General features: G+C 39.2%; 1 protein-coding gene across 1 annotated transcript in view; it reads right to left on the bottom strand.

The window, feature by feature from the left end:
- The window catches only part of DNAH11 (dynein axonemal heavy chain 11), a 350,658-nt gene that overhangs the window by 71,184 nt on the left and 255,153 nt on the right, over positions 1–24,321 (bottom strand). The window contains exons 64-65 of the mRNA XM_043872240.1: positions 16,533–16,768; positions 15,147–15,269 (exon numbers count right to left, since the gene is read on the bottom strand). Of these exons, the coding sequence (XP_043728175.1) occupies positions 15,147–15,269; positions 16,533–16,768 (359 nt within the window). The remainder of the gene's footprint in view (positions 1–15,146; positions 15,270–16,532; positions 16,769–24,321) is intronic.

Raw genomic sequence — 24,321 nt, 5'->3', positions numbered from 1 at the left:
ATTACTAGAGCCAAATTAAAGTCTGGGCTGACTGATTGGTCCACAGGGAGTTGTCACACAAGAAAGGAGTAATTAGTATTCATTACTTCATACTCCACAACATCCCAATTATTAATGAACTTCAACTTTTGGACTATGCTGTATCTATCACAAGTATCTTTTCAGACATCCATTATCAGGAAGAATAGACTAATAGTGCTTTTTTAAAAAGGACCCCAAAGCAAACAGAACTAAAATAAACAAAAACACTATAAGCCATCAAAAACTTTCTGAGGAATGTGGCTTTCTCTCAGGAATATGCAAGGTTATTCCGCCTGCCCTTGAAGAAGATGAAGCAGTAAAGCCATTTGGGGTGATGACACCAACTTGGCAATCCCTGGGGGGTGTTTGCCCTTCTCTTGCTTGCTTTCAGGGCTATTTCCTCTTTACAATACAAAGGGAAACATATTTGTACCCAACAGGTAACTGGAAAGAGAAACAGAAATTGTTTGTAACATTGTATAGGAGGCAGTGACCAAAACTATCCCAAAGAGAAAGAAATGCAAGAAGGCAACTTGGTTGTCTGAGAAGGCTTTACAAAGAGCTGAGGAAAGAAGTGAAAAGCAAGGGAGAAAGGGAAGATACACCTAACTGAATGCAGAGTTCCAGAGAATAGCAAGGAGAGATAAAAAGGCCTTTTTAAATGAACAATGCAAAGAAGTAGACGAAAACAGTAGAATGGGAAAGACTAGAAATCTCTTTTCAAAAATTAGAGATGTCAAGGGAATACTTCATGCAAATATGGGCACAATAAAGGATAGAAACCGTATGGACCTAACAGAAGCAGAAGAGATTAAGAAGAGATGACAAGAATTCACAGAAGAACTATACAAAAAAGATCTTCATGACCCAGATAATCACGATGGTGTGATTACTCACCTAGAGCCAGACATCCTAGAATGTGAAGTCAAATGGGCCTTAGGAAGCATCACTACGAACAAAGCTAGTGGAGGTGATGGAATTCCAGTTGAGCTACTTCAAATCCTAAAAGATGCTGCTCTTAAAGCATTGCACTTAATATGCCAGCAAATTTTAAAAACTCACCATTGGCCACAGGACTGGAAAAGGACAGTTTTCATTCCAATCCCAAAGAAGGGCAGTACCAAAGAATGTTCAAACTACCAGACAATTGCACTCATTTTGCATGCTAGTAAGGTTATGCTCAAAATCCTTCAAGCTAAGTTTCAGCAGTATGTGAACTGAGAACACCCAGATGTACAACCTGGGTTTAGAATAGGCAGAGGAACCAGAGATCAAATTGCCTACATTCATTGGACCACAGAGAAAGCAAGGGAATTCAAGAAAAATAACTACTTCTTCTTCACTGACTATTTTAAAGCTTTTGACTCTGGATCACAACAAACTGGAAAATTCTTAAAGAAATGGGAATACCATACCACCTTACCTGCCTCCTGAGAAACCTGTATGCAGGCCAAGAAACAACAGTTAGAATCTTACATGGACCTACAGACTGGCTCCAAATTAGGAAAGAAGTACATCAAGGCTGCATAGTGTCACCCTACTTACATAACTTATATGCAGAATCCAGCATTCAAAATGCTGGACTGGATGAATCACAAGCTGGAATCAAGACTGCCAGGAGAAACATCAACAACCTCAAATATATGGATGATACCACACTAATGGCAGAAAGTGAAGAGGAACTAAAGAGTCTCTTGATGATGGTGAAAGAGGAGAGTGAGAAAGCTGGCTTATAACTCAACATTCAAAAAACTAAGATCATGGCATCCAGTCCTATCACTTTATGGCAAATAGAGCAAAAAGTAGAAGCAGTGACACACTTTATTTTCTTGGGCTCCAAAATCACTGCCAATAGTGACTGTAGCCATGAAATTAAAAGATGCTTGCTTCTTTGAAGGAAAGCTATGACAAACCTAGACAGTGTACTAAATAGCAGAAACATCACTTTGGCCAACAAAGGTCTTAGAATTAAAGCTATGGTTTTCCCAGTAGTCATGCATGGATGTGAGAGTTGGACCATAAGGAAGGCTGAACGCTGAAGAATTGATGCTTTTGAATTGTGGTACTAGAGAAGATTCCTGAGAGTCCCTTGGACTGCAAGGAAATCAAACTAGTCAATCCTAAAGGAAATCAATCTTGAATATTCATTGGAAGGACTGATGCTGAAACTCAAGCTTTAATACTTTGGCCACCTGATGTGAAAAGCTGACTTACTGAAAAAGCCCCTGAAGCTGGGAAAGACTGAAGGCAGAAGGAGAAAAGCATGGCAGAGGATGACATGTTCAAATAGTTATCACCAACTCAATGGACATGAGTTTGAGCAAATACTGGAAGGCAGTGAAGGACAGGGGAGCCTGGCGTGCTGCAACCCATGGGGTTGCAAAGAGTCAAGACATGACTTTGTGACTGAACAACATTTTTTCCACTCAAAAAAAGAGCTGTTGGTTGGAACAGTTCCTCAAAGGAAGAGACTAATAGTATTCAATATACAAACCTTTTGTGTTATTGAAAAAACAGCAGAATGAAAGTTCCCAAGTCAGTCCTCTGGAAGGCTTCACAGTCCTTAAATATCATCAGTGAGTATGTAAATCTGTACAACTTTGGAAAACAATTTCACATTTTCTTTTAGAGCATACTGTGTGCACTCTCTACAACCCAACTCTTCTACCCCAGAATATAAACTCTAAAGAACCCCTTGCTGTGTGCACCTTTACATGTGTATCTGAGTATTCAGTACACTAATATTAACAGCAGCATGTCTTGTAATAGCAAAAAGCTGGAAAATCACCTAAGTGTCCTTCAGTAAAAATATTCAATAGAGTGAGAAAGAGTCACACCATTGAATATTATAGCTACAAAAAATGAGATTAGAGTTAAATGAAAAAAATTAGAGGTAAAAGCAAGAGTATATGCTTAGTTAAGGCACAGAAGTTTAATACTGAGTAAAAAAATTCAAGTCCCTCTAAACTCTATATGTATGCTATGATGGATTTTTATAAACTCCCAAATCAAAGATAATATATTGTTTTGGAAGATACATATATATGATAGAACTATTTTAAATAAAGCAATAAAATGATGATGAAATTTAAAATACTATCTGGAGAGGAGGCAGGATGGGAAAGGATTTGTGAAGGTGGATTGAAGAATACTGGCCATCTTAATGTTCATAATTTGAATGGTAGATACCCATCTAAATTATTATTATGATTCATAACTTCTATATACTAAGTATTTTATATGCATCATTATTAAATAATAAAATTTAAATAACCAAAACCCTCTACTGCTCTTAGGAGGCGACCTAAAAGATCAAAAGATATGACTGACTCCTCTCCGCTCCTCCTTTTTGCTGATATGCTTTGTGGTCCCACTCATGGTTCATCCACACTTTCCATGTCTGAAGAACAAGGTCTTACTTCTGGAGGTCTGGCTGAGCATCTGGCCCACGCTCCCAATCACCCACATACTATACCTATCAGTCATCAAAGATTCAAGGGAAATCATATATACTGAATATCTGTAGGGCTATGCTTTTCTGACTCATTTGAAAAGATCCTGATGCTGGGAAAGATTGAAAGCAGGAGGAAAAGGGGATGACAGAAGATGATATGGTTGGACAGAATCAGCGACTTGATGGATATGAGTTTGAGTAAGCTCCGGGAGTTGGTGATGGACAGGGAAGTCTGGCATGATGCAGTCTGTGGGGTCACAAAGAATCAGAGACGACTGAGTGACTGAACTGAACTGGGATTAACATATACACACTGTTTATGAAACAGATTAACAACAAGGCCCTACTATACAGCACGAGAACTCCCAATATTCTCTAATAGTTTATATAGGAAAAGAATCTGAAAAAGCATAGAAATATGTATAACTGACTCACTTTGCTGTACATCTGAACCTAACACAATGCTGTAAATCAACTATACTCCAAAATAAATAATTAAATAAAAAAGAAGCAATGAATTAGAAATCATGTTAAAAAATAAGAAAGAATACAATGAGTCAAAATTTTAAAATTGGGGCATTAAAGAAAGTGATAAGAAATCTTATGGAAAAAACTAGCAAAATTTAGTAGGCATTTCATGGAAAGCTAATAACCATATCCTTATTAACAGTAAAATAGAAAACAAAGCAGCAGTGAGATAAAGATTCTATTATCTGACGTTTCTATTGGCTCTGGCTCATGATCTCTTATTTCCTTGTGTGTTCTGTGATTTCTGCCTGTGAACTCACGCACCTCTGAATTAGGTCTTTCACAACCCTCTGAAGTCTGGATTTACAGACATCATTACAAAGAGGATCTGTGCCTCTGCCAAGGGCACTGGAATGTGACCAGCCCAAGGCCACTTTAAAATAAGTTAACGGTTTGAGGTTTTTAGGGCACATAAGTGATAAAAATTTTTCTTAAATATTCCCAAGGAAGATGGCTGTGGTTAGGAATTCTCTGGGGCTGTTTTTCTGTCTCTTACTGAGGGCCAAAGTAGAGAAAGTTTCCTTTTTGTAGTCCTGGGTTTTGTTTAACTTTTAAACAAATTTACCCTTAAACAGAAGGTACTGGCCCCTTTGAGGCTCCAGCATTAGGCAGGAATCTCTTAGCAGACTCAACACCCTGAACAGGCCCTAGACTTGGTCCAAGCTCTGTACATTCATCGAAACAGAAACCCAAGGTTATCAGGTTTTAGCAGGTATGCTCAGGAAAAAAAAACATCATCTTTGGTCTCCTTGTCTTTCTATTTTGTGCCTTCTGGTTACACTTCCTGTCAACTGAGTGATACATTTCAAAAGGTATTTTTAATAATTTAACTATCATTTAGTTCTTTTTTTAGTATTTACATTTCTAGTCTCACATAGTGCCAGAAATAAAAGTCTATGTTTTTATTGCTTTGTTTTTATTTTTAGTTAACCATATTTTTAAAGGATTTGCATCCATCGAGAACTTGAAATCTAATAAGGATACATAAGAGAATCTAAGCATGTTTTTGAGAATGACATATAAAGGCAAAATAACAGTCACACAGTATAAAATGTATTATGTATGGGAAAAGTTAAATGTAGATAGCTAAAATTCCCATTTAGTTAACTGAATAACAGCTAAATTCTGGATGAAGTGAATTTGTGACTTATAGGAAGAAAAGATAGAGGAGGACAGGGAAGCCTGGTGTGCTGCAGTCCAAGGGGTCAGAAAGAGTTGGACACGACTTAGCGACTGAACAACAACGACAGAAAGAAAGGGTAAATAAAACTGCACATTATAGACAGGGGTATTATCTGTATAAAGTAATGAAAAGTGAGGTTGGTAAAAGGAAACTCTGTAGTATCAAACAGGTAAAGCATGTTGCAGGTTTCACAGGAAAGCTTTAATTCAATTCAAAGTAATGGACAACAGAGAGTTCTAAATAGGAGTGATGAAAAAAGCAGTATCAGAAAATATTTTAACCACTTTCTGGTTTGGGGAGAAGTAACTAGAGAGAGGATGTAAAGTGATCACTTCAGTCAGCATGAGGAAATGAAAGGCTTAAACTGCACTGTGAGGTACAGATATGAAATCAAAACATCGATGAGACAATAAGCTGAGTTTAGGAAGAGTTATACCAGCAAAGAATTCATAGGAATTCTACCAGAAGATGGTAGTGCCTATCTGTTTGGAAAATCTGGCTAAGAAACTAGGTTTCCATATATTAAACTTCATATAATCCTCATATAATCTTGAGCATCCAAGAAGACTAAGACTAGAAGACTAAGCTCTTTCAAGACCCCACTTTTCTGAGTATTTCCCTTCTGAATGTATAGCATCTCCATAGAAAATCAATCTACTACAATGCTTGACCATCTCTCTAGGTAGATGTTCCCCAATCTACATGCTCAGCCAACATCTCTTTATCAAGTTCCATATTCACAGATCCCATGCTTCTTAGACTTCTCTTTTGAGAATGAGTGTTAAAGTAGCATCTCAATCTTTGAATGTCTAATAAGTGGAATTGTTAGCTCTTTCTCTACACTTAATCCTAATTCCTATATCACATCTCCCATCACTTAAACTTTCAGAAGACTGGAAATCATCCTTGAAACTTCCTTTATCCCTGCTAACAAATTGCCATTAATGACCACGAACTAATGATATTAAATCCTTGAGAATTCTTTGGTTTGCCCTCTCCTTTCCACCTCTACTTTGACCCACCTTGCCTGTGAGTGTCCAGGAGTCTCCAGTGGAGGCGTGGGTTGGTGGTGGTCTGCTGCAGGGTTGGGGGCACTGAGTGTAGCAGTGCCTGCATGGGATCTTTGGAAGGAGGTCACATTATCTTCATTACCTCCACCATAGTTTGGGCCGAGAGGAACTACCCCACGTCCAAGGAGCGGCGGCTGCGCGGGCGCAGGAGGGCCGAGAGGAGCTACTCCACATTCAAGGTGAGGCGGGGCGGCCGTGAGGAGATACTCCTCGTCCAAGGTAAGGAGCAGCGGCTGCGCTTTGCTGGAGCAGCCGTGAAGAGATACCCCACATCCGAGGTAAGAGAAACCATAGTAAGAAATCAGGTGTTGCGAGAGGGCATCAGAGGACAGACACACTAAAACCATAATCACAGAAAACTAGCCAATCTGATCACACGGACCACAGCCTTGTCTAACTCAATGAAACTAAGCCACGCCATGTGGGCCACCCAAGACGGACGGGTCACAGTGGAGAGTTCTGACAGAATGTGGTCCACTGGAGAAGGGAATGGCAAACCACTTCAGTATTCTTGCCTTGAGAACCCCATGAAGAGTAGGAAAAGGCAAATTGATAGGATACTGAAAGAGGAACTCCCCAGGTCGGTAGATGCCCAATATGCTACTGGAGATCAGTGGAGAAATAACTCCAGAAAGAATGAAGGGATGGAGCCAAAGCAAAAACAATACCCAGTTGTGGATATGACTGGTGATAGAAGCAAGGTCTGATGCTGTAAAGAGCAATATTGCATAGGAACCTGTAATGTTAGGTCCATGAATCAAGGCAAATTGGAAGTGATCAAACATGAGATGGCAAGAGTGAATGTCAACATTCTAGGAATCAGCGAAATAAAATGGATTGGAATGGGCGAATTTAACTCAGATGACCATTATATCTACTACTGTGGGCAGGAATCCCTTAGAAGAAGTGGATTAGCCATCACGGTCAACAAAAGAGTCCGAAATGCAGTACTTGGATGTTATCTCAAAAATGACAGAATGATCTCTGTTCGTTTCCAAGGCAAACCATTCAACATCATGGTAATCCAAGCCTATGCCCCAACCAGTAAGGCTGAAGAAGCTGAATTTGAACGGTTCTATGAAGAACTACAAGACCTTTTAGAACTAACACCCAAAAAAGACATCCTTTTCATTATAGGGGACTGGAATGCAAAAGTAGGAAGTCAAGAAATACCTGGAGTAACAGGCAAATTGGCCTTGGAGTATGGAATGAAGCTGGGCAAAGGCTAATAGAGTTTTGCCAAGAGTACACACTGGTCATAGCAAACACCCTCTTCCAACAACACAAGAGAAGACTCTACACATGGACATCACCAGATGGCCAACACCAAAATCAGATTGATTATATTCTTTGCAGCCAAAGATGGAGAAGCTCTATATAGTCAGCAAAAACAAGACCGGGAGCTGACTGTGGCTCAGATCATGAACTCCTTACTGCCAAATTCAGACTTAAATTGAAGAAAGTAGGGAAAACCACTAGACCATTCAGGTATGACCTAAATCAAATCCCTTATGACTATACAGTAGAAGTGAGAAATAGATTTAAGGGACTAGATCTGATAGACAGAGAGCCTGATGAACTATGGACAGATGGACGGAGGTTCATGACATTATACAGGAGACAGGGAGCAAGACCATCCCCATGGAAAAGAAATGCAAAAAGGCAAAATGGTTGTCTGAGGAGGCCTTACAAATAGCTGTGAAGAGAAGAGAAGTGAAAAGCAAAGGAGAAAAGGAAAGATATTCCCATTGGAATGCAGAGTTCCAAAGAATAGCAAGGAGAGATAAGAAAGCCTTCCTCAGTGATCAGTGCAAAGAAATACAGGAAAAGAACAGAATGGGAAAGACTAGAGATCTCTTCAAGAAAATTAGAGATACCAAGGGAACATTTCATGCAAAGATGGGCATAATAAAGGACAGATAATGGTATGGACCTAACAGAAGCAAAAGATACAAAGAGGTGGCGGCAAGAATACACAGAACTGTACAAAAAAGATCTTCAGAACCCAGATAATCATGATGGTGTGATCACTCACCTAGAACCAGACATCCTGGAATATGAAGTTAAGTAGGCCTTACGAAGCATCACTATAAACAAAGCTAGTGGAGGTGATGGAATTCTTGAGCTATTTCAAATCAAGAAAGGTGATGCTGCGAAAGTGCTGCACTCAATATGCCAACAAATTTGGAAAACTCAGCAGTGGCCACAGGACTGGAAAAGGTCAGTTTTCATTCCAATCCCAAAGAAAGGCAATGCCAAAGAATGATCAAACTACAGTACAATTGCACTCATCTCACATGCTAGTAAAGTAATGCTCAAAATTCTCCAGGCAAGGCTCAGCAATATGCAAACCATGAACTTCCAGATAGTCAAGCTGGTTTTAGAAAAGGCAGAGGAACCAGAGTTCAAATTACCAACATCCACTTGATCATTGAAAAAGCAAGAGAGTTCCAGAGAAACATCTATTTCTGCTTTACTGACTATGCCAAAGCCTTTGACTGTGTGGATCACAACACACTGTGGAAAATTCTGAAAGAGATGGGAATACCAGACCATCTGACCTGTCTCTTGAGAAACCTGTATGTAGGTCAGGAAGCAACAGTTAGAACTGGACAAGGAACAACATACTGCTTCCAAGTAGGAAAAGGAGTACATCAAAGCTGTAAATTGTCACTCTGTTTATTTAACTTATATGCAGAGTGCATCATGAGAAAATGCCAGGCTGGATGAAGAGCAAGCCAGAATGAAGACTGCCGGGAGAAATATCAATAACCCCAGATAAGTAGATGACACCACCCTCATGGCAGAAAGTGAAGAAGAACTAAGGAGCCTCTTGATGAAAGTGAAAGAGGAGAGGGGAAAAGTTGGCTTAAAACTCAACATTCAGAAAAGTAAGATCATGGCATTTGGTCCCATCACCTCATGGCAAATAGCTGGGGAAGAGTGGAAACAGTGGCAGACTTTATTTTGGGGGGCTCCAAAATTACCGCAGATGTTGACTGCAGCCATGAAATTAAAAGATGCTTACTCCTTGGAAGGAAAGTTATGACCAACCTAGACAGCATATTAAAAAGCAGAGATATTACTTTGTCAGTAAAGGTATGTCTAGTCAAGGCTATGGTTTTTCCAGTAGTCACGTATGGATGTAAGAGTTGGGCTATAAAGAAAGCTGAGCGCTGAAGAATTGATGCTTTGAACTGTGGTGTTGGAGAAGACTCTTGAGAGTCCCTTGGACGGCAAGGAGATCCAAACAGTCCATCCTAAAGGAGATCAGTCCTGGGTGTTCATTGGAATGACTGATGTTGAAGCTGAAACTCCAACGCTTCGGCTACCTGATGCGAAGAACTGACTCATTTGAAAAGACACTGATGCTGGGAAAGATTGAAGGCGGGAGGAGAAGGGGACGACAGAGGATGAGATGGTTGGATGGCATCACCGACTGAATGGACATGAGTTTGGGTAAACTTCAGGAGTTGGTGATAGACAGGGAAACCTGGCATGTTGCAGTCCATGGGGTCGCAAAGAGTCAGACATGACTGAGCGCCTGATCTGAACTGAACTTCCACCTCTACTGTCGCTGGCTTAGTTTAGGCTCATATTATGTCTCAACTGGATTATTGCAATTGTTTACTAATTGGAGAAGGAAATGGCAACCCACTCCAGTATTCTTGCTGGGAGAATCCCATGGACAGAGGAACCTGGTGGTCTAGAGTCCACAGGGTCGCAAAGAGTCGGACACGACTGAGTTACTTCACTTTCACTAACTGGATGAACCCTGACTCTTGGTCCATGTGTCTTTAATCAATACTCCATACTGCCAAAGTGCCCTTTCAAAAAACATAAATCTGACTGCACTATTCTTAGCATGCTAAGAGTCTTTCACTGACTTCTGCTCATGATTCTCAAGTGAAAATATTGAAACTCCAGATGTGTTACTCTGCGAAGGCAAGGTCCCTTGGTCAAAAACCATGGTTGTTAAAAAAAAAACAAAAACCATGGTTGTTGTTAACTAGCATTATAGATAGGAATGCACCCCTTCAATGTGCTTGGGGAAAAATCATTGTAACCAGGGAAAAGGGAAACCTATGGGTCAACGGTGGGTACCCAAGGATATCCACATTCTGGGGTCTGACAATCCAGTCCCACCTTTCTCAGTCCATACTCCTTTTCCCCCCAAAATGGGGCTTTCCACATATTTGAATCTTAACTGCAGTTCCCCAAAGTTGCTGGGCTGATTTGTGTGTTTTACTACTTGGAATTCGTCCTCTCATTCCAGAATTCTCTTCTCCCATTTGTCTGACAAATGCCCACTGACCTTTTAAGATTCACACTAAATGTAAATGTAATACAAAGTCTTTCCAAGTCTCCACTACGGAGCAGACGATTCTCTATCATGTGGACTTCCGTCATCATACCCATGGCATATATTACTTGTGCCTGTATAGGTCTGACTTTCCCCTCAGGAAACGTAGCTTCCTTAAGGGCACGGTCTGTGTCTTGTGTTCTGAATCACTGGCCACCAGCACAGGGCCTGCCTCTAGCAGTTCTCAGAGAAGCCTTATTCAGGGACTGACAGAATTTGCAAGGACTCAGATTCTCTGAATAACCAAACTCTAAAAACATCTAGAGAAACCTGGAGGTACACAACTAAAATTTCATAAAACAACCTTCATAAAAGTAGTTGTTGCCACTCTTATGAAAGAGTTTAGGAGTTAGAATTGTTACAGTAAAAACTGCATGCAATAAACTCCATTTATTATGTTCTTACAGATCATTTAATATTTTCTTCAACTTTTAAAAACAGCTACAATGACATGATCAATTCTATAAAGCCTAATCAGTTCAGATCAGTCACACAGTCATATCCAACTCTTTGCAACCCCATGGACTGCAGCACACCAGGCCTCCCTGTCCATCACCAACTCCGGAAGTTTACTCAAGCTCATGTCCATTGAGTTGGTGATGCCATCCAACCATCTCATCCTCTGTCCTCCCCTTCTCCTGCCTTCAATCTTTCCCAGCATCAGGGTCTTTTCAAATGAGTCAGCTCTTCGCATGAGGTGGCCAAAGTGTTGGAGTTTCAGCTTCAACATCAGTCCTTCCAATGAACACTCAGGACTGATCTCCTTTAGGATGGACTGGTTGGATCTCCTTGCAGTCCAAGGGACTCTCACGAGTCTTCTCCAACACCATAGTTCAAAAGCATCAGTTCTTTGGCACTCAGCTTTCTTTATAGCCTAACTCTCACATCCATACATGACTACTGGAAAAACCATAGCCTTAACTAGATGGACCCTTTTTGGCAAAGTGATGTCTCTGCTTTTTAATATGCAGTCTACGTAGGTCGTAACTTTTCTTAGCACAGATTCAGGAAAGATTATTAATTTGGAATAAACTGCCCTGGTGTGATATTTTGTGATAAAGAATTTGATGTTCTATGTAAAACAAGTTGTTTCTGAAATTAAAAAAAAAAAAATCCTCTGGGATTCTTATACTTAACTATATCCATACTGAGAAAAAATCAGGACTCAAATTTATCAGTCTCTGGATGTTTTAGATTATCAATATATACACACATATATATAGGGACTTTCCTGGTGGGTCAGTGGCTAAGACTCATGCTTTCAATGCAGGCAGCCTGAGTTCAATTCCTGGTTGGGGAACTAAGTCCCACATGATGCAGGTAAGAGTTCGCGTTCTACAACTAAAGATCCTGAGTGCTGAAACTAAAAGATCCCACATCTCACCTGCTACAACAAGGTCAGACTTTCCCCATGCCATAACTAGACTGGGTACAGCCAAATACATAAATAAACATTTAAAACATATATATATATAAAGATAGAGAAAGAAAGGCAGAATTTCTTACACCTAAATTGTGTCACCAAAGGTTCAAGTTAAAGCTAAGAGAATATATAATTCACTGACAAAAATTCTGTGTCTTCATAATAGAGTCAGAACCTTAATAACAAGGATTTCACTTTAGTGACATCCAAGATTTTGCACTGTATTTTTAACACATCAGATACGGCCACAATTTTATTTATGTCAGAGCTGCAGTTTGTCAAATGTCTTATTAGACTCTTCTAAATGCATGTCTGGGTAAATTTTTGTTTATTAAACAATTATAAGTTGTCACTCACTGTAAATGGACTTAATTGGTGAATTGTATAATAAATACTAATCAGTTAGAGCCTTCTTACAAAATAGAAGTTAGTCACCCTTAAGCAGACCTATTTTCATTTTAAATTGACAGGAATAATCCAGTGATGAAAAGAGAGACAAGACACCTTTGAGGCAGAGAGTGGGTGCCAAAGAAGAAAAGTGTTGGGGAAATTCTGAAATTATACCTCTGTGAAGAAAAACAACAAAAAAGAGAAAGAAATTCAGGGGAATAAGCCGTGGCAATGTTGGTTTCTTGAGGGAAGAGGAACAGAGAGCTTTGGACACAGCACAATCTCCAGTGAGCCCACCCAGGCTCAGTTAGAGACAGAAGTACTGGATTTGACCTTTTACACAATTACAGAGTGACATGTTGCCTGCTGGGTAATGGTTTCACTGTCCCTGGAAGGATGTGATGGAGAGATGGCGTTCAGGGCAACAGCAGCACTTGGAAGATCATGCAGGTCTCAGCTAGAGTGCCCAGTCTACCACTGCTGCTGATATGGGGATGTTCTTAGGGATCCACTAGTGCACTTTTTTTTTGTCCTAATGGTTTATATGTATGTGTGTATATATATATATGAGATATATACATATCAATATTTTAAACATATAGGAAAAAAGAGAACTAGCACAGTAAACACATGATTTTGTAGATGCTATGACTTGGGGTAAGGCTGAGTTTAAAAAAAAAAAAAGTGGATTTAAAATAGGTTTTTAAAAACATTACGTAAACTCAAAATGGATTAAAGACCTGAATGTAAGGCCAGACAGTTTAAAACTCTTACAGGGAAGGAAACTCTCTGGCACAAATTGCAGCAGTATCTTTTTTGACCCATCCTCTGGAGTAATTCAAGTATAAACAAAAATAAACAAATGGGATCTAATTTAACTTAAAAGTTTCTGCACAGCAAAGGAAACTATAAACAAGACAAAAAGATAACCCTTAGAATGGTAGAAAATATTTGCAGATGAAACAATTGACAAATGATTAACCTCCCAAATAAACAAAAAGTTCATGTAGCTCAATATAAAAAACAAACAACCCAATCAACAAATGGACAGAATACTTAAATAGACATCTCTCTAAGGAAAACATATAGATGGCCAACAAATACATGAAAAGATATTCAACATCACCAATCATTAGAGAAATGCAAATCAAAACTACAATAAGGTATCTCCTCACACAGGTCAGAATGGCCATCATCAAAAAAATATACAAATAATAATGCTAGAGAGGATGTGGAGAAAAGGGAACCCTCTTGTATTGTTGGTAGGAATGTAAATTGATATAGCCACTATGGACAATAGTATGGAGGTTCCTTAAAAAACTAAAAACAGAACTATCATATCACTCAGCAGTCCCATTATTGGGCATATACCCTGAGAAAACCATAATTCCAAAGACACATACAATTCAATGTTCATTGCAGCACTATCACAATGCCAGGACATGGAAGCAATCTAAATGACCATCAACAGAGGAATGGATAAAGAAGATGTAGTACATATATACAATGAAATATTACTCAGCCATAAAAAAGGACTGAAATTGTGCCATTTGCAGAGCTGTGGATGGACCTAGAGACTGGTGTAAAGAATGAAGTAAATCAGGAAGAGAAAAACAAATATTGTATATTATTAATGCACATATGTGGAATCTAGAAAAATGGTATAGATGATTTTATTTGCAAAACAGAAATAGAGAAACAGATGTAGAGAACAAACATGGATACCAATGGGGGTGGCATGAAATAAATTGGGAGATTGGTATTGACATGCATACACTATTGATACTATGTATAAAATAGATAATAACCTACTGTATACCTCAGGGGACTCTGCTCAGTGCTCTGTGTGACCTCAGTGGGAAGGAAATTCAAAAAAAGAGGAGATATATGTAAACATAAAAGCTAACTCACTTTGCTGTACATTAGAAACTAACAATAAATTAATAAAAAGCAAAAATATTAAGAAAATAAGGATTCAAGTGATATGCATTTGAGGCAAATATATTAAAGATGTTTTCCAAAGTACTGATGGTAGAAAAACACTGGTATGAAGTAATAAAGGAGCAAATGCTCTCATATTTGTGTCAATGCATTATTGGGGTCTATAAATCAGGAACTGGGTAACATGAATCTCAATCTACCAAAAAAATAGTTTGAACATCTGGATCATGTCAAGTTTGCTTTGGTCTTGGAATGTAGGAGCCTTGGAATGGAAACTCAGAAAAATCACCAAGAATATTTCAATAGGACTTCCTCGATGGTTCAGTGGTAAAGAATTCACCTGCCAATGCCAAAGCCATGGGTTCAATCCTTGGTCTAGGAGGATCAGACATGCCGCATAGCAACTAAGCCTGTGGGCCACAACTACTGAGCCCATGACCTGGAGCCCAGGACCTGCAACTACTGAGCCCACACACCCTAGAGTCCATGCTCCACAAAAAGAGAAGGGACCTCAATGAGAAGCCCACGGACCCCAGCTAGAGAGCAGCCCTTGCTCACTGCAACTAGAGAAACGCCCACACAGCAACGAAGACTCAGCACAACCATAAATAAATAAATAAAATTATAAAAAAGAATATTTCAATATATTACATTTGACTAGGAGGACATGAAACAGAAGCTGATGATCAAACTCACGTGTAGTGCAAAACACACGTCAAAAACTACCTTTAAGATTATTTTTAATAATAAAATTATTATTCAGTAATACTTACTTTCCTTTTTTAATCGTGTTCCTACCAAGCAATGGATCAAGGACTGGATCTATTGTTTCCTCAAGGTTTTCAATTAAGAGGACATCTCCAAAGGCCAAAGCAGTTTCAATGTCATTCAAAAACCTTAAAATTGAGTCAGAATCAAGAAAAATGTAAATAAGCATAGGAAAAGTATTCAAAATTATTTATGCTCAATTATATTTAGTTTAATGCAAATATTGAGAAGACTGTTTTATAAAGTAGTATTTTCTTCAACTAAAATACATGGAAATTAAAGATTAGATTGAGATAAATTTCAGTTATATGTTCCAAAATGAAATTCAGTAATGTGAACTAATAAGTCCATGTGTAAATTACTTTTGACAATAATCATGGTTAAAATAAATAGAACCCACCCAAACACAAATCACTCCAGTATTCTTGCCTGGAGAATCCCCATGGAACAGAGGAGACTGGCGGGCTACAGCCCATGGGGTCACAGAGAGTTGGACATGACTTAAGTGACTTAGCATGCACCCAAACATTATAAATTTAAATTATTTCAACAGGTCCTCTTGAAAAAAATTCAAATTAAATGCTTTGTGGTTTTATCAAATTTTCATTTTTTTAAACATTTAGATTCAGTCATGTAGAGAACTATCATTGGATTCCATTGCCACTTTCCAAAAATAGTCTTTTGCCTTTAAAAATAATTTCCTCCAAGTATTCAGATAAGCAAGGAGACCATTTATCTGCACAACTGCAGACATTCCTTATTTCATTTTACATGTCAAAAAATGATGGAGGGGTAAAATGAAGTATAAGTAAGTCTAAAATTATTTATTTGGCATTAACTGAAGACCAACTACATGCAAGACAGCTCTGTACTTATCAGAAAATACTGTCATGCCAACCAAGTGACAGAAAATCTCAGAGCAGATTCAGTTCTCAAAAGTGATAGGCAAAACTTGACTAAAAAAATTATCTTCAGGCACTCGACCTCGGGAATTGAGCTGTGTTAGAGCTCCACTGTAGGCAAAGTACGTATTCAGCAATGTAACTGGAAACCTCATTAAGCCTATAGGGGCAGTTGACAATTCTTGGGTTACCATATGCCAAAGTCCTAAAGAAGGATTATAATGCATCATATTTCCATTCTTGGCCGTAGGAAAATTTTCCTCTCACATGCAGTGTGTTCTAACCTTCCAACTAACTTCTTCAGGTAAATGGATGCACACCACCCAATGTAAACTCAGAGATCCTTTATGTGAGTAGGCAGGTAAAGAAGTTGTACCAAATTATCACATTCCAAAGTGGCAGAGAGGTCTAAGAAATGCCAGGACTTGGTAAAACTGAAACCCATTTCCAGCAGCTCAACAGAGAATCAACCCTTCAGATTTCACATACCCTTTCTGGCCCAAGTGTGTGACTTTCAGGTCAGTCCCATACTTGTTCTTGATCCACTTAATCCCTTGCTGCTGAGGGTCGATCATCAGGGGCCAGCGCTCACAGTGCGTCAGGATAGCGGCGTTCTCCGTGGACATCCTGTCACTGGGCAGTCCTTCGTTATTCCACGTGGCAGTGGTGGCATCGTCCGTCAACATGGCAATCACGTCCAGGCCTTCAGTTATTGGGATGGAGACCTTGAGAACCAGAGTCAGGCAATAAACTGCCAGAGTAGCAGGACATGACCGACAAGAAAATAGACCAAAGCCAAGAGAACACATGCGGATTCTCCTCCAACTCTCAAAAGCCAAATAAAACCCTCATCACAAAATACAACTCAAGCCAGTAAGTCTAGGGTTTATCTCTCAGAATTTTGTCAACTGCAGCATTCAACGTCTGATTTGTTACTGCATCTGTCTGGCTTCAAGTGAAAGGGACTTCACCCTCTATACACACCTACAGCAACCCCAACAAGGCGAGTGTGAATTCAGACTCCAGGAAGTAAGGCAGGACAACAGAAATGTATTCACCCAATGGAGGAATCACCCCACATCTGCAATACTAAAGTGCACTCTTTTGCTCAGGCATTTCATCTTTTTCTATAGATCAACACTACAGAGAGATGACTTCTCTGTCTGAGGTGGCTTCATGGAAAGTATTCAGTCCACTGGCACTCCATCAGCCTGTGGTTGCCCAGCAACCTTGACTCAGCCTCTCCTCTGAGAGGGAACTGTCTTCAGTGTGACAGTGAAAAAAGTAAGTGTTAGCTGCTCAGTCGTGTTGATTCTTTTTGACCCCATGGACTGTAGCCCCCTCTCTGTCCATGGAATTCTCCAGGCAAGAATACTGGAGTGGCTTTTAGTTCTTAACTTCTAGTTAATACAAACAATTTGAAACAACTGGAGGCTTAAGATAACATTAATTTTTAAAGCTATAAGGAGTAACAGAAGGTACACATACAGATCTTATATCTGAATTCAATAGTTTGCATTGCTTGAGCACCTACTGTGTACATAGCACAGTGCAGGGGATGAAAGCTAGTCTCCCCTTTTTAATGGCTACTTTAACCTACTGGGTTGGCCAAAAAGCTCATTTGAGTTTTTCTATGTTACAAAAAAATGCTGAAGGAAATTTTTGGCCAACCCAATAGTAGGCGAAACAAAGCAGGTAACTCACACTAAAGAATATCATGCTGCTACTGCTGCTAAGTCACTTCAGTCATGTCCAACTCTGTGCGACCCCATCCCTGGGATTCTCCAGGCAAGAACACTGGAGTGGGTTGCCATTTCCTTCTCCAATGCATAAAAGTGAAAAGTGAAAATGAAGTTATATCATAAATACTGTAAAATACTTTGAGACTTAAAATTTTAGAAACAAAGTTTTTTGTTTTTTGTTTTTTTAATTTTTTTATTAGTTGGAGGCTAATTACTTCACAACATTTCAGTGGGTTTTGTCATACATTGATATGAATCAGCCATAGATTTACACTTATTCCCCATCCCGATCCCCCCTCCCACCTCCCTCTCCACCCGATTCCTCTGGGTCTTCCCAGTGTACCAGGCCTGAGCACTTGTCTCATGCATCCCACCTGGGCTGGTGATCTGTTTCACCATAGATAGTATACATGCTGTTCTTTTGAAACATCCCACCCTCACCTTCTCCCACAGAGTTCAAAAGTCTGTTCTGTATTTCTGTGTCTCTTTTTCTGTTTTGCATATAGGGTTATCTTTACCATCTTTCTAAATTCCATATATATGTGTTAGTATGCTATAATGTTCTTTATCTTTCTGGCTTACTTCACTCTGTATAAGGGGCTCCAGTTTCATCCATCTCATTAGGACTGGTTCAAATGAATTCTTTTTGACAGCTGAGTAATATTCCGTGGTGTATATGTACCACAGCTTCCTTATCCATTCATCTGCTGATGGGCATCTAGGTTGCTTCCATGTCCTGGCTATTATAAACAGTGCTGCGATGAACATTGGGGTGCACGTGTCTCTTTCAGATCTGGTTTCCTCAGTGTGTAAGCCCAGAAGTGGTATTGCTGGGTCATATGGCAGTTCTATTTCCAGTTTTTTAAGGAATCTCCACACTGTTTTCCATAGTGGCTGTACTAGTTTGCATTCCCACCAACAGTGTAAGAGGGTTCCCTTTTCTCCACAGCCTCTCCAGCATTTATTGCTTGTAGACTTTTGGATAGCAGCCATCCTGACTGGTGTGTAATGGTACCTCATTGTGGTTTTGATTTGCATTTCTCTAATAATGAGTGATGTTGAGCACCTTTTCATGTGTTTGTTAGCCATCTGTATGTCTTCTTTGGAGAAATGTCTGTTTAGTTCTCTGGCCCATTTTTGGATTGGGTCATTTATTTTTCTGGAATTGAGCTGCAGGAGTTGCTTGTATATTTTTGAGATTAATCCTTTGTCTGTTTCTTCATTTGCTATTATTTTCTCCCAATCTGACGGCTGTCTTTTCACCTTACTTATAGTTTCCTTTGTAGTGCAAAAGCTTTTAAGTTTCATTAGATCCCATTTGTTTAGTTTTGCTTTTATTTCCAATATTCTGGGAGGTGGGTCATAGAGGATCTTGCTGTGATTTACGTCGGAGAGTGTTTTGCCTATGTTCTCCTCTAGGAGTTTTATAGTTTCTGGTCTTACATTTATATCTTTAATCCATTTTGAGTTTATTTTTGTGTATGGTGTTAGAAAGTGTTCTAGTTTCATTCTTTTACAAGTGGTTGACCAGTTTTCCCAGCACCACTTGTTAAAGAGGTTGTCTTTTTTCCATTGTATATCCTTGCCTCCTTTGTCAAAGATAAGGTGTCCATAGGTTCGTGGATTTATCTCTGGGCTTTCTATTCTGTTCCATTGGTCTATATTTCTGTCTTTGTGCCAGTACCATACTGTCTTGATGACTGTGGCTTTGTAGTAGAGTCTGAAGTCAGGCAGGTTGATTCCTCCAGTTCCATTCTTCTTTCTCAAGATTACTTTGGCTATTCGAGGTTTTTTGTATTTCCATACAAATTGTGAAATTCTTTGGTCTAGTTCTGTGAAAAATACCGTTGGTAGCTTGATAGGGATTGCATTGAATCTATAGATTGCTTTGGGTAGAATAGCCATTTTGACAATATTGATTCTTCCAATCCATGAACACGGTATGTTTCTCCATCTGTTTGTGTCCTCTTTGATTTCTTTCATCAGTGTTTTATAGTTTTCTATGTATAGGTCTTTTGTTTCTTTAGGTAGATATACTCCTAAGTATTTTATTCTTTTTGTTGCAATGGTGAATGGTATTGTTTCCTTAATTTCTCTGTTTTTTCATTGTTAGTATATAGGAATGCAAGGGATTTCTGTGTGTTAATTTTATATCCTGCAACTTTACTATATTCATTGATTAGTTCTAGTAATTTTCTGGTAGAGTCTTTAGGGTTTTCTATGTAGAGGATCATGTCATCTGCAAACAGTGAGAGTTTCACTTCTTCTTTTCCTATCTGGATTCCTTTTACTTCTTTTTCTGCTCTGATTGCTGTGGCCAAAACTTCCAACACTATGTTGAACAGTAGTGGTGAGAGTGGGCACCCTTGTCTTGTTCCTGATTTCAGGGGAAATGCTTTCAATTTTTTACCATTGAGGGTGATGCTTGCTGTGGGTTTGTCATATATAGCTTTTATTATGTTGAGGTATGTTCCTTCTATTCCTGCTTTTTGGAGAGTTTTAATCATAAATGAGTGTTGAATTTTGTCAAAGGCTCTCTCTGCATCTATTGAGATAATCATATGGTTTTTATCTTTCAATTTGTTAATGTGGTGTATTACATTGATTGATTTGCGGATATTGAAGAACCCTTGCATTCCTGGGATAAAGCCCACTTGGTCGTGGTGTATGATTTTTTTAATATGTTGTTGGATTCTGTTTGCTAGAATTTTGTTAAGGATTTTTGCATCTATGTTCATCAGTGATATTGGCCTGTAGTTTTCTTTTTTTGTGGCATCTTTGTCTGATTTGGGAATTAGGGTGATGGTGGCCTCATAGAATGAGTTTGGAAGTTTACCTTCTTCTGCAATTTTCTGGAAGAGTTTGAGTAAGGTAGGTGTTAGCTCTTCTCTAAATTTTTGGTAGAATTCAGCTGTGAAGCCATCTCGTCCTGGGCTTTTGTTTGCTGGAAGATTTTTGATTACAGTTTCGATTTCCTTGCCTGTGATGGGTCTGTTAAGATCTTCTATTTCTTCCTGGTTCAGTTTTGGAAAGTTATACTTTTCTAAGAATTTGTCCATTTCATCCAAGTTGTCCATTTTATTGGCATAGAGCTGCTGGTAGTAGTCTCTTATGATCCTTTGTATTTCAGTGTTGTCTGTTGTGATCTCTCCATTTTCATTTCTAATTTTGTTAATTTGGTTCTTCTCTCTTTGAGAAACAAAGTTTATGATATTTGCTTTACAGTATTATGTTCAAATAGGCAGGTATTTGTATGACTACACAGAAAATTTTTTCATCAAAAAAATCTAATGGTTACAATATGATTATCACTTTCACAGTAAGTTTTAACCTAAGTTTACACTGGGGAAAATAATCCTCAATTCATATATATCTTTTTAATCCACTCTTCTTTGCATATTCCTTGAAGGAGTATGCAGAAAAGAATATTAGTTCAGAAACCAAGAGTAAACAGGGAGTCCAAAGTCAGCCTAGAAAAGTCAGTATCTAATTGCTTCATTAAAGAGTGCAACATGCTGTCAGTCAAGATGGAGCTTAAAAAAAGAGTGGGGGAGGAAAGAGGCTCCCTTCTTAAGAAGCTTTTATTAGAGAGAAGCAGGCTGGAAGGAAGCACACGCCCTGAGCCAAGATAGACTAATCCTAACACCGAATGCCAATCCTCTGGGAACTGATCACGTGGCGTATTGCAAAGGATAAAAGGGAACTTCCTGATGAGGTTAAGACTCCCAGTTAACAGAACAAGTGATATTTGTAAGGTTTTAAGTGTTTACAAAATTTACTTATATATATTTGCTCTGTTCCTTGCCTCACTTAATTCTTCCAGGAGTTCTGCAAAGTAGGTCTCTCCCTCCCTCTTTTTTGCTTAGGACACTGAGTTAACTCCATGTATAGTAATTCCATGTACTTGTCTGTCTATAAACTGCTAGGTCAGATTAATGAGTGGAGTGCAAATGCCTCCTTGAACTTGGCCATGTTGGAAACAATTTTGGGTAACAATTTTACCTGTACCCTCAAGGTCACATATGCCCACTGTCCCTGTCCTTTTCAGTTACCACCCCTTGCCATCCTCCAATCTCATGGCCCCATTGCAGCACTTCCTGACAACTGTTCCCACAGCTCTTGTGGCCTCCTAGTCTTATTTGGGTCAAACGCTCTTGCTTTCTCCCTCTACCTGCTTGTCTCAACCGAAACCCAGCTCTTTCCTAGGACATAGCCTCTCAACCCCAGGCTGTATATTAGAATCACATGAGAGCTTTCAAAGCTACCAATACCACCCCATCTCTAATGATTCAACTTCAACTGGCATCAGTATGTTTTAAAAGTTCACTCCCACATGATCTTAAATATGAAGCTGGAGTCCAAGAACCACTGCCCTAGTGTCTCCTTTTCCTTGAGGGCTTTCTCAAGTAGATTGTCCATTTTCTTAGTATTCCCATTACTGAAAAAGCACGTGGGGGTAACAGTGGTCACTCTTCTTACTCCCCTGCACATCGTCCCAAGACCCCACAGCTCTTCTATCCTTAAGTAAAAAGTGACACATTTGAGGCTCATGGAGTCCAGCGATACACTCCTCTATGTGTCCCCGTCATCCTAAAGCCTTAGCTATTGGTCCTTCTCATTTTCCAAGTTTGGCTGCCGATCTGTGACAACCTCAGTGCTCATGGACATGTCAAATCCACTCTCCAGCCTTGACATCCTTCATGAGAAAGCTCTGCCTTTCCTTTCCACTCTAGCATTCTGGAGGAAGAGGCAGGGGGAGAGAAAAATACCAGAACCAGCTGGGACAAGCACCCCAAACCTTGCCTCCCTTGCACATCCTCCACACTCACAAATGCTGATATGTTTTGGCAGGGTACTATACTATCTCCTTTTTTTAAAATTAATTAAAAATTTTTGGGGGCAAGTCACAGCATGTGGAATCTTGGTTCCCTAACTAGGGACTGAACCTATGCCCCCTGCAGTGGAAACTCAGTCTTAACCACTGGGCCACCAGGCAAGTCTGCCTGCCTCCTTCTTTACATGAGAGATGCTGTTCCAGACCTTATAATAATCTGAAATTATTTCATTATTGAGACCTAAACTTCTAATACCCAATTCTTTAACCATGATTATCTATACCTCTTCTCATACCTCTGAATATAATATTTGCTCTTACCAACAGTATTAAGACATCAGGTCCTTTATCCACCACATATTTTTCACTGTGGCAAAATAACTGTATTATAAAATTTGTCATCTTAATCATTTTGACGTGTACAGTTATAGTAATACTACTCCAGTAATAGTAAGTGCATTCACACTGTTGTGCAATCACCATTACAATCCATCTCCAAAATTTTTTCACCCTCCCAAGCTGAAACCCATACTCATTAAACAATAACTCCCATTATTCACCCCCTCCAGCCCCTAGCAACTACCATGATACTTTCTTTTTCTATGAAACTGACTGTTCTAGGTACGTCATATAAGTGGAATCACATAATATTCGTCCTTTTATGACTGATTTATTTCCCTTGGCATAACATCTGTGAGATTCATCCATGTTGCAATGTGTCAGAATTTCCTTCCTTTTTAAGACTGAATAATATTCCACTGTATGTATATGCCACATTTTCTTTATCCATCCGTCTGTTGATGGACATCTGGATTTCTTCCACCTTTTGGCTATTTCTGAAAAAGGCTGTTGTGAACAAATGTAGACTTACCTGAGCTCTTGCTTTTATTTTCTTTGGCTAGTGGATTCCCCAGCCAGGTTGGATTATATGGTAGGATTATATAGTAATTCTATTGAGAAACTGTACCGTATATTTAACCACTAACTTTCAACTAAACTCACATCTCTGCCAAAGCTAAAATAGAACCTTCTATTCCTTAATTGCTCTGACTGTCACATTAACTTCCCTGCCTTCTTTTCCTTCTGGCTTATCTGCCTATCAACCTGTATACCCTGGCTGAAGTAACACACTCCTGTCCTCTCCTTTTGGTCCCAGACTGAGTATTGCTGATGAAAGCTTTATTACTGTGACTACAAATTTATCTTTTCCAAATTCTACTTTGGCTTCTCAAAGTTGCTTGGCAAGACTTTAACATCTATTCTCTGATCGCCTTCAATGGATACTTTTTGATGTTTTTGCCATTCTCCTTGCAAACATTCTCCTCATTTCAATTTTCTTATCTTTGGCTGATTAGCCCTGCAATTTCCTGCTTCCTGAAGAGAAGAGAGACCAGCAGCTACAACTACAACTTTCTATCAGCATCTCTGCTCGCCTATGTCCCCTTTTCTCCTCTTCCCTCCAATTTAGTTCAAGGAGTCTTGCTTCTTCTACCTGAAAGTCATTCCCTTTTCCTCTATTCTTAAATCTTCTTCCCAGTTCCTGATGGATCAGACCACTTCCCTGTTTTATCATCAGTAATTCCTTTTCCATTCCTTCTCTGGAAGACTAGAAACATGTTCTAGTTTGACTCATGCAAAAAAAAAAAGAAACCCGTCACTTAGCTTCATATCTCAACCAGGCGCTTCTGTTTATCCCCTTCTC

Source organism: Cervus elaphus, chromosome 18, assembly GCF_910594005.1.
Source record: "Cervus elaphus chromosome 18, mCerEla1.1, whole genome shotgun sequence".
Lineage (NCBI taxonomy): Eukaryota > Metazoa > Chordata > Mammalia > Artiodactyla > Cervidae > Cervus > Cervus elaphus.
The sequence above is the reverse complement of the archived record's forward strand: the minus strand, read 5'-3'. Positions and strand labels throughout refer to the sequence as shown.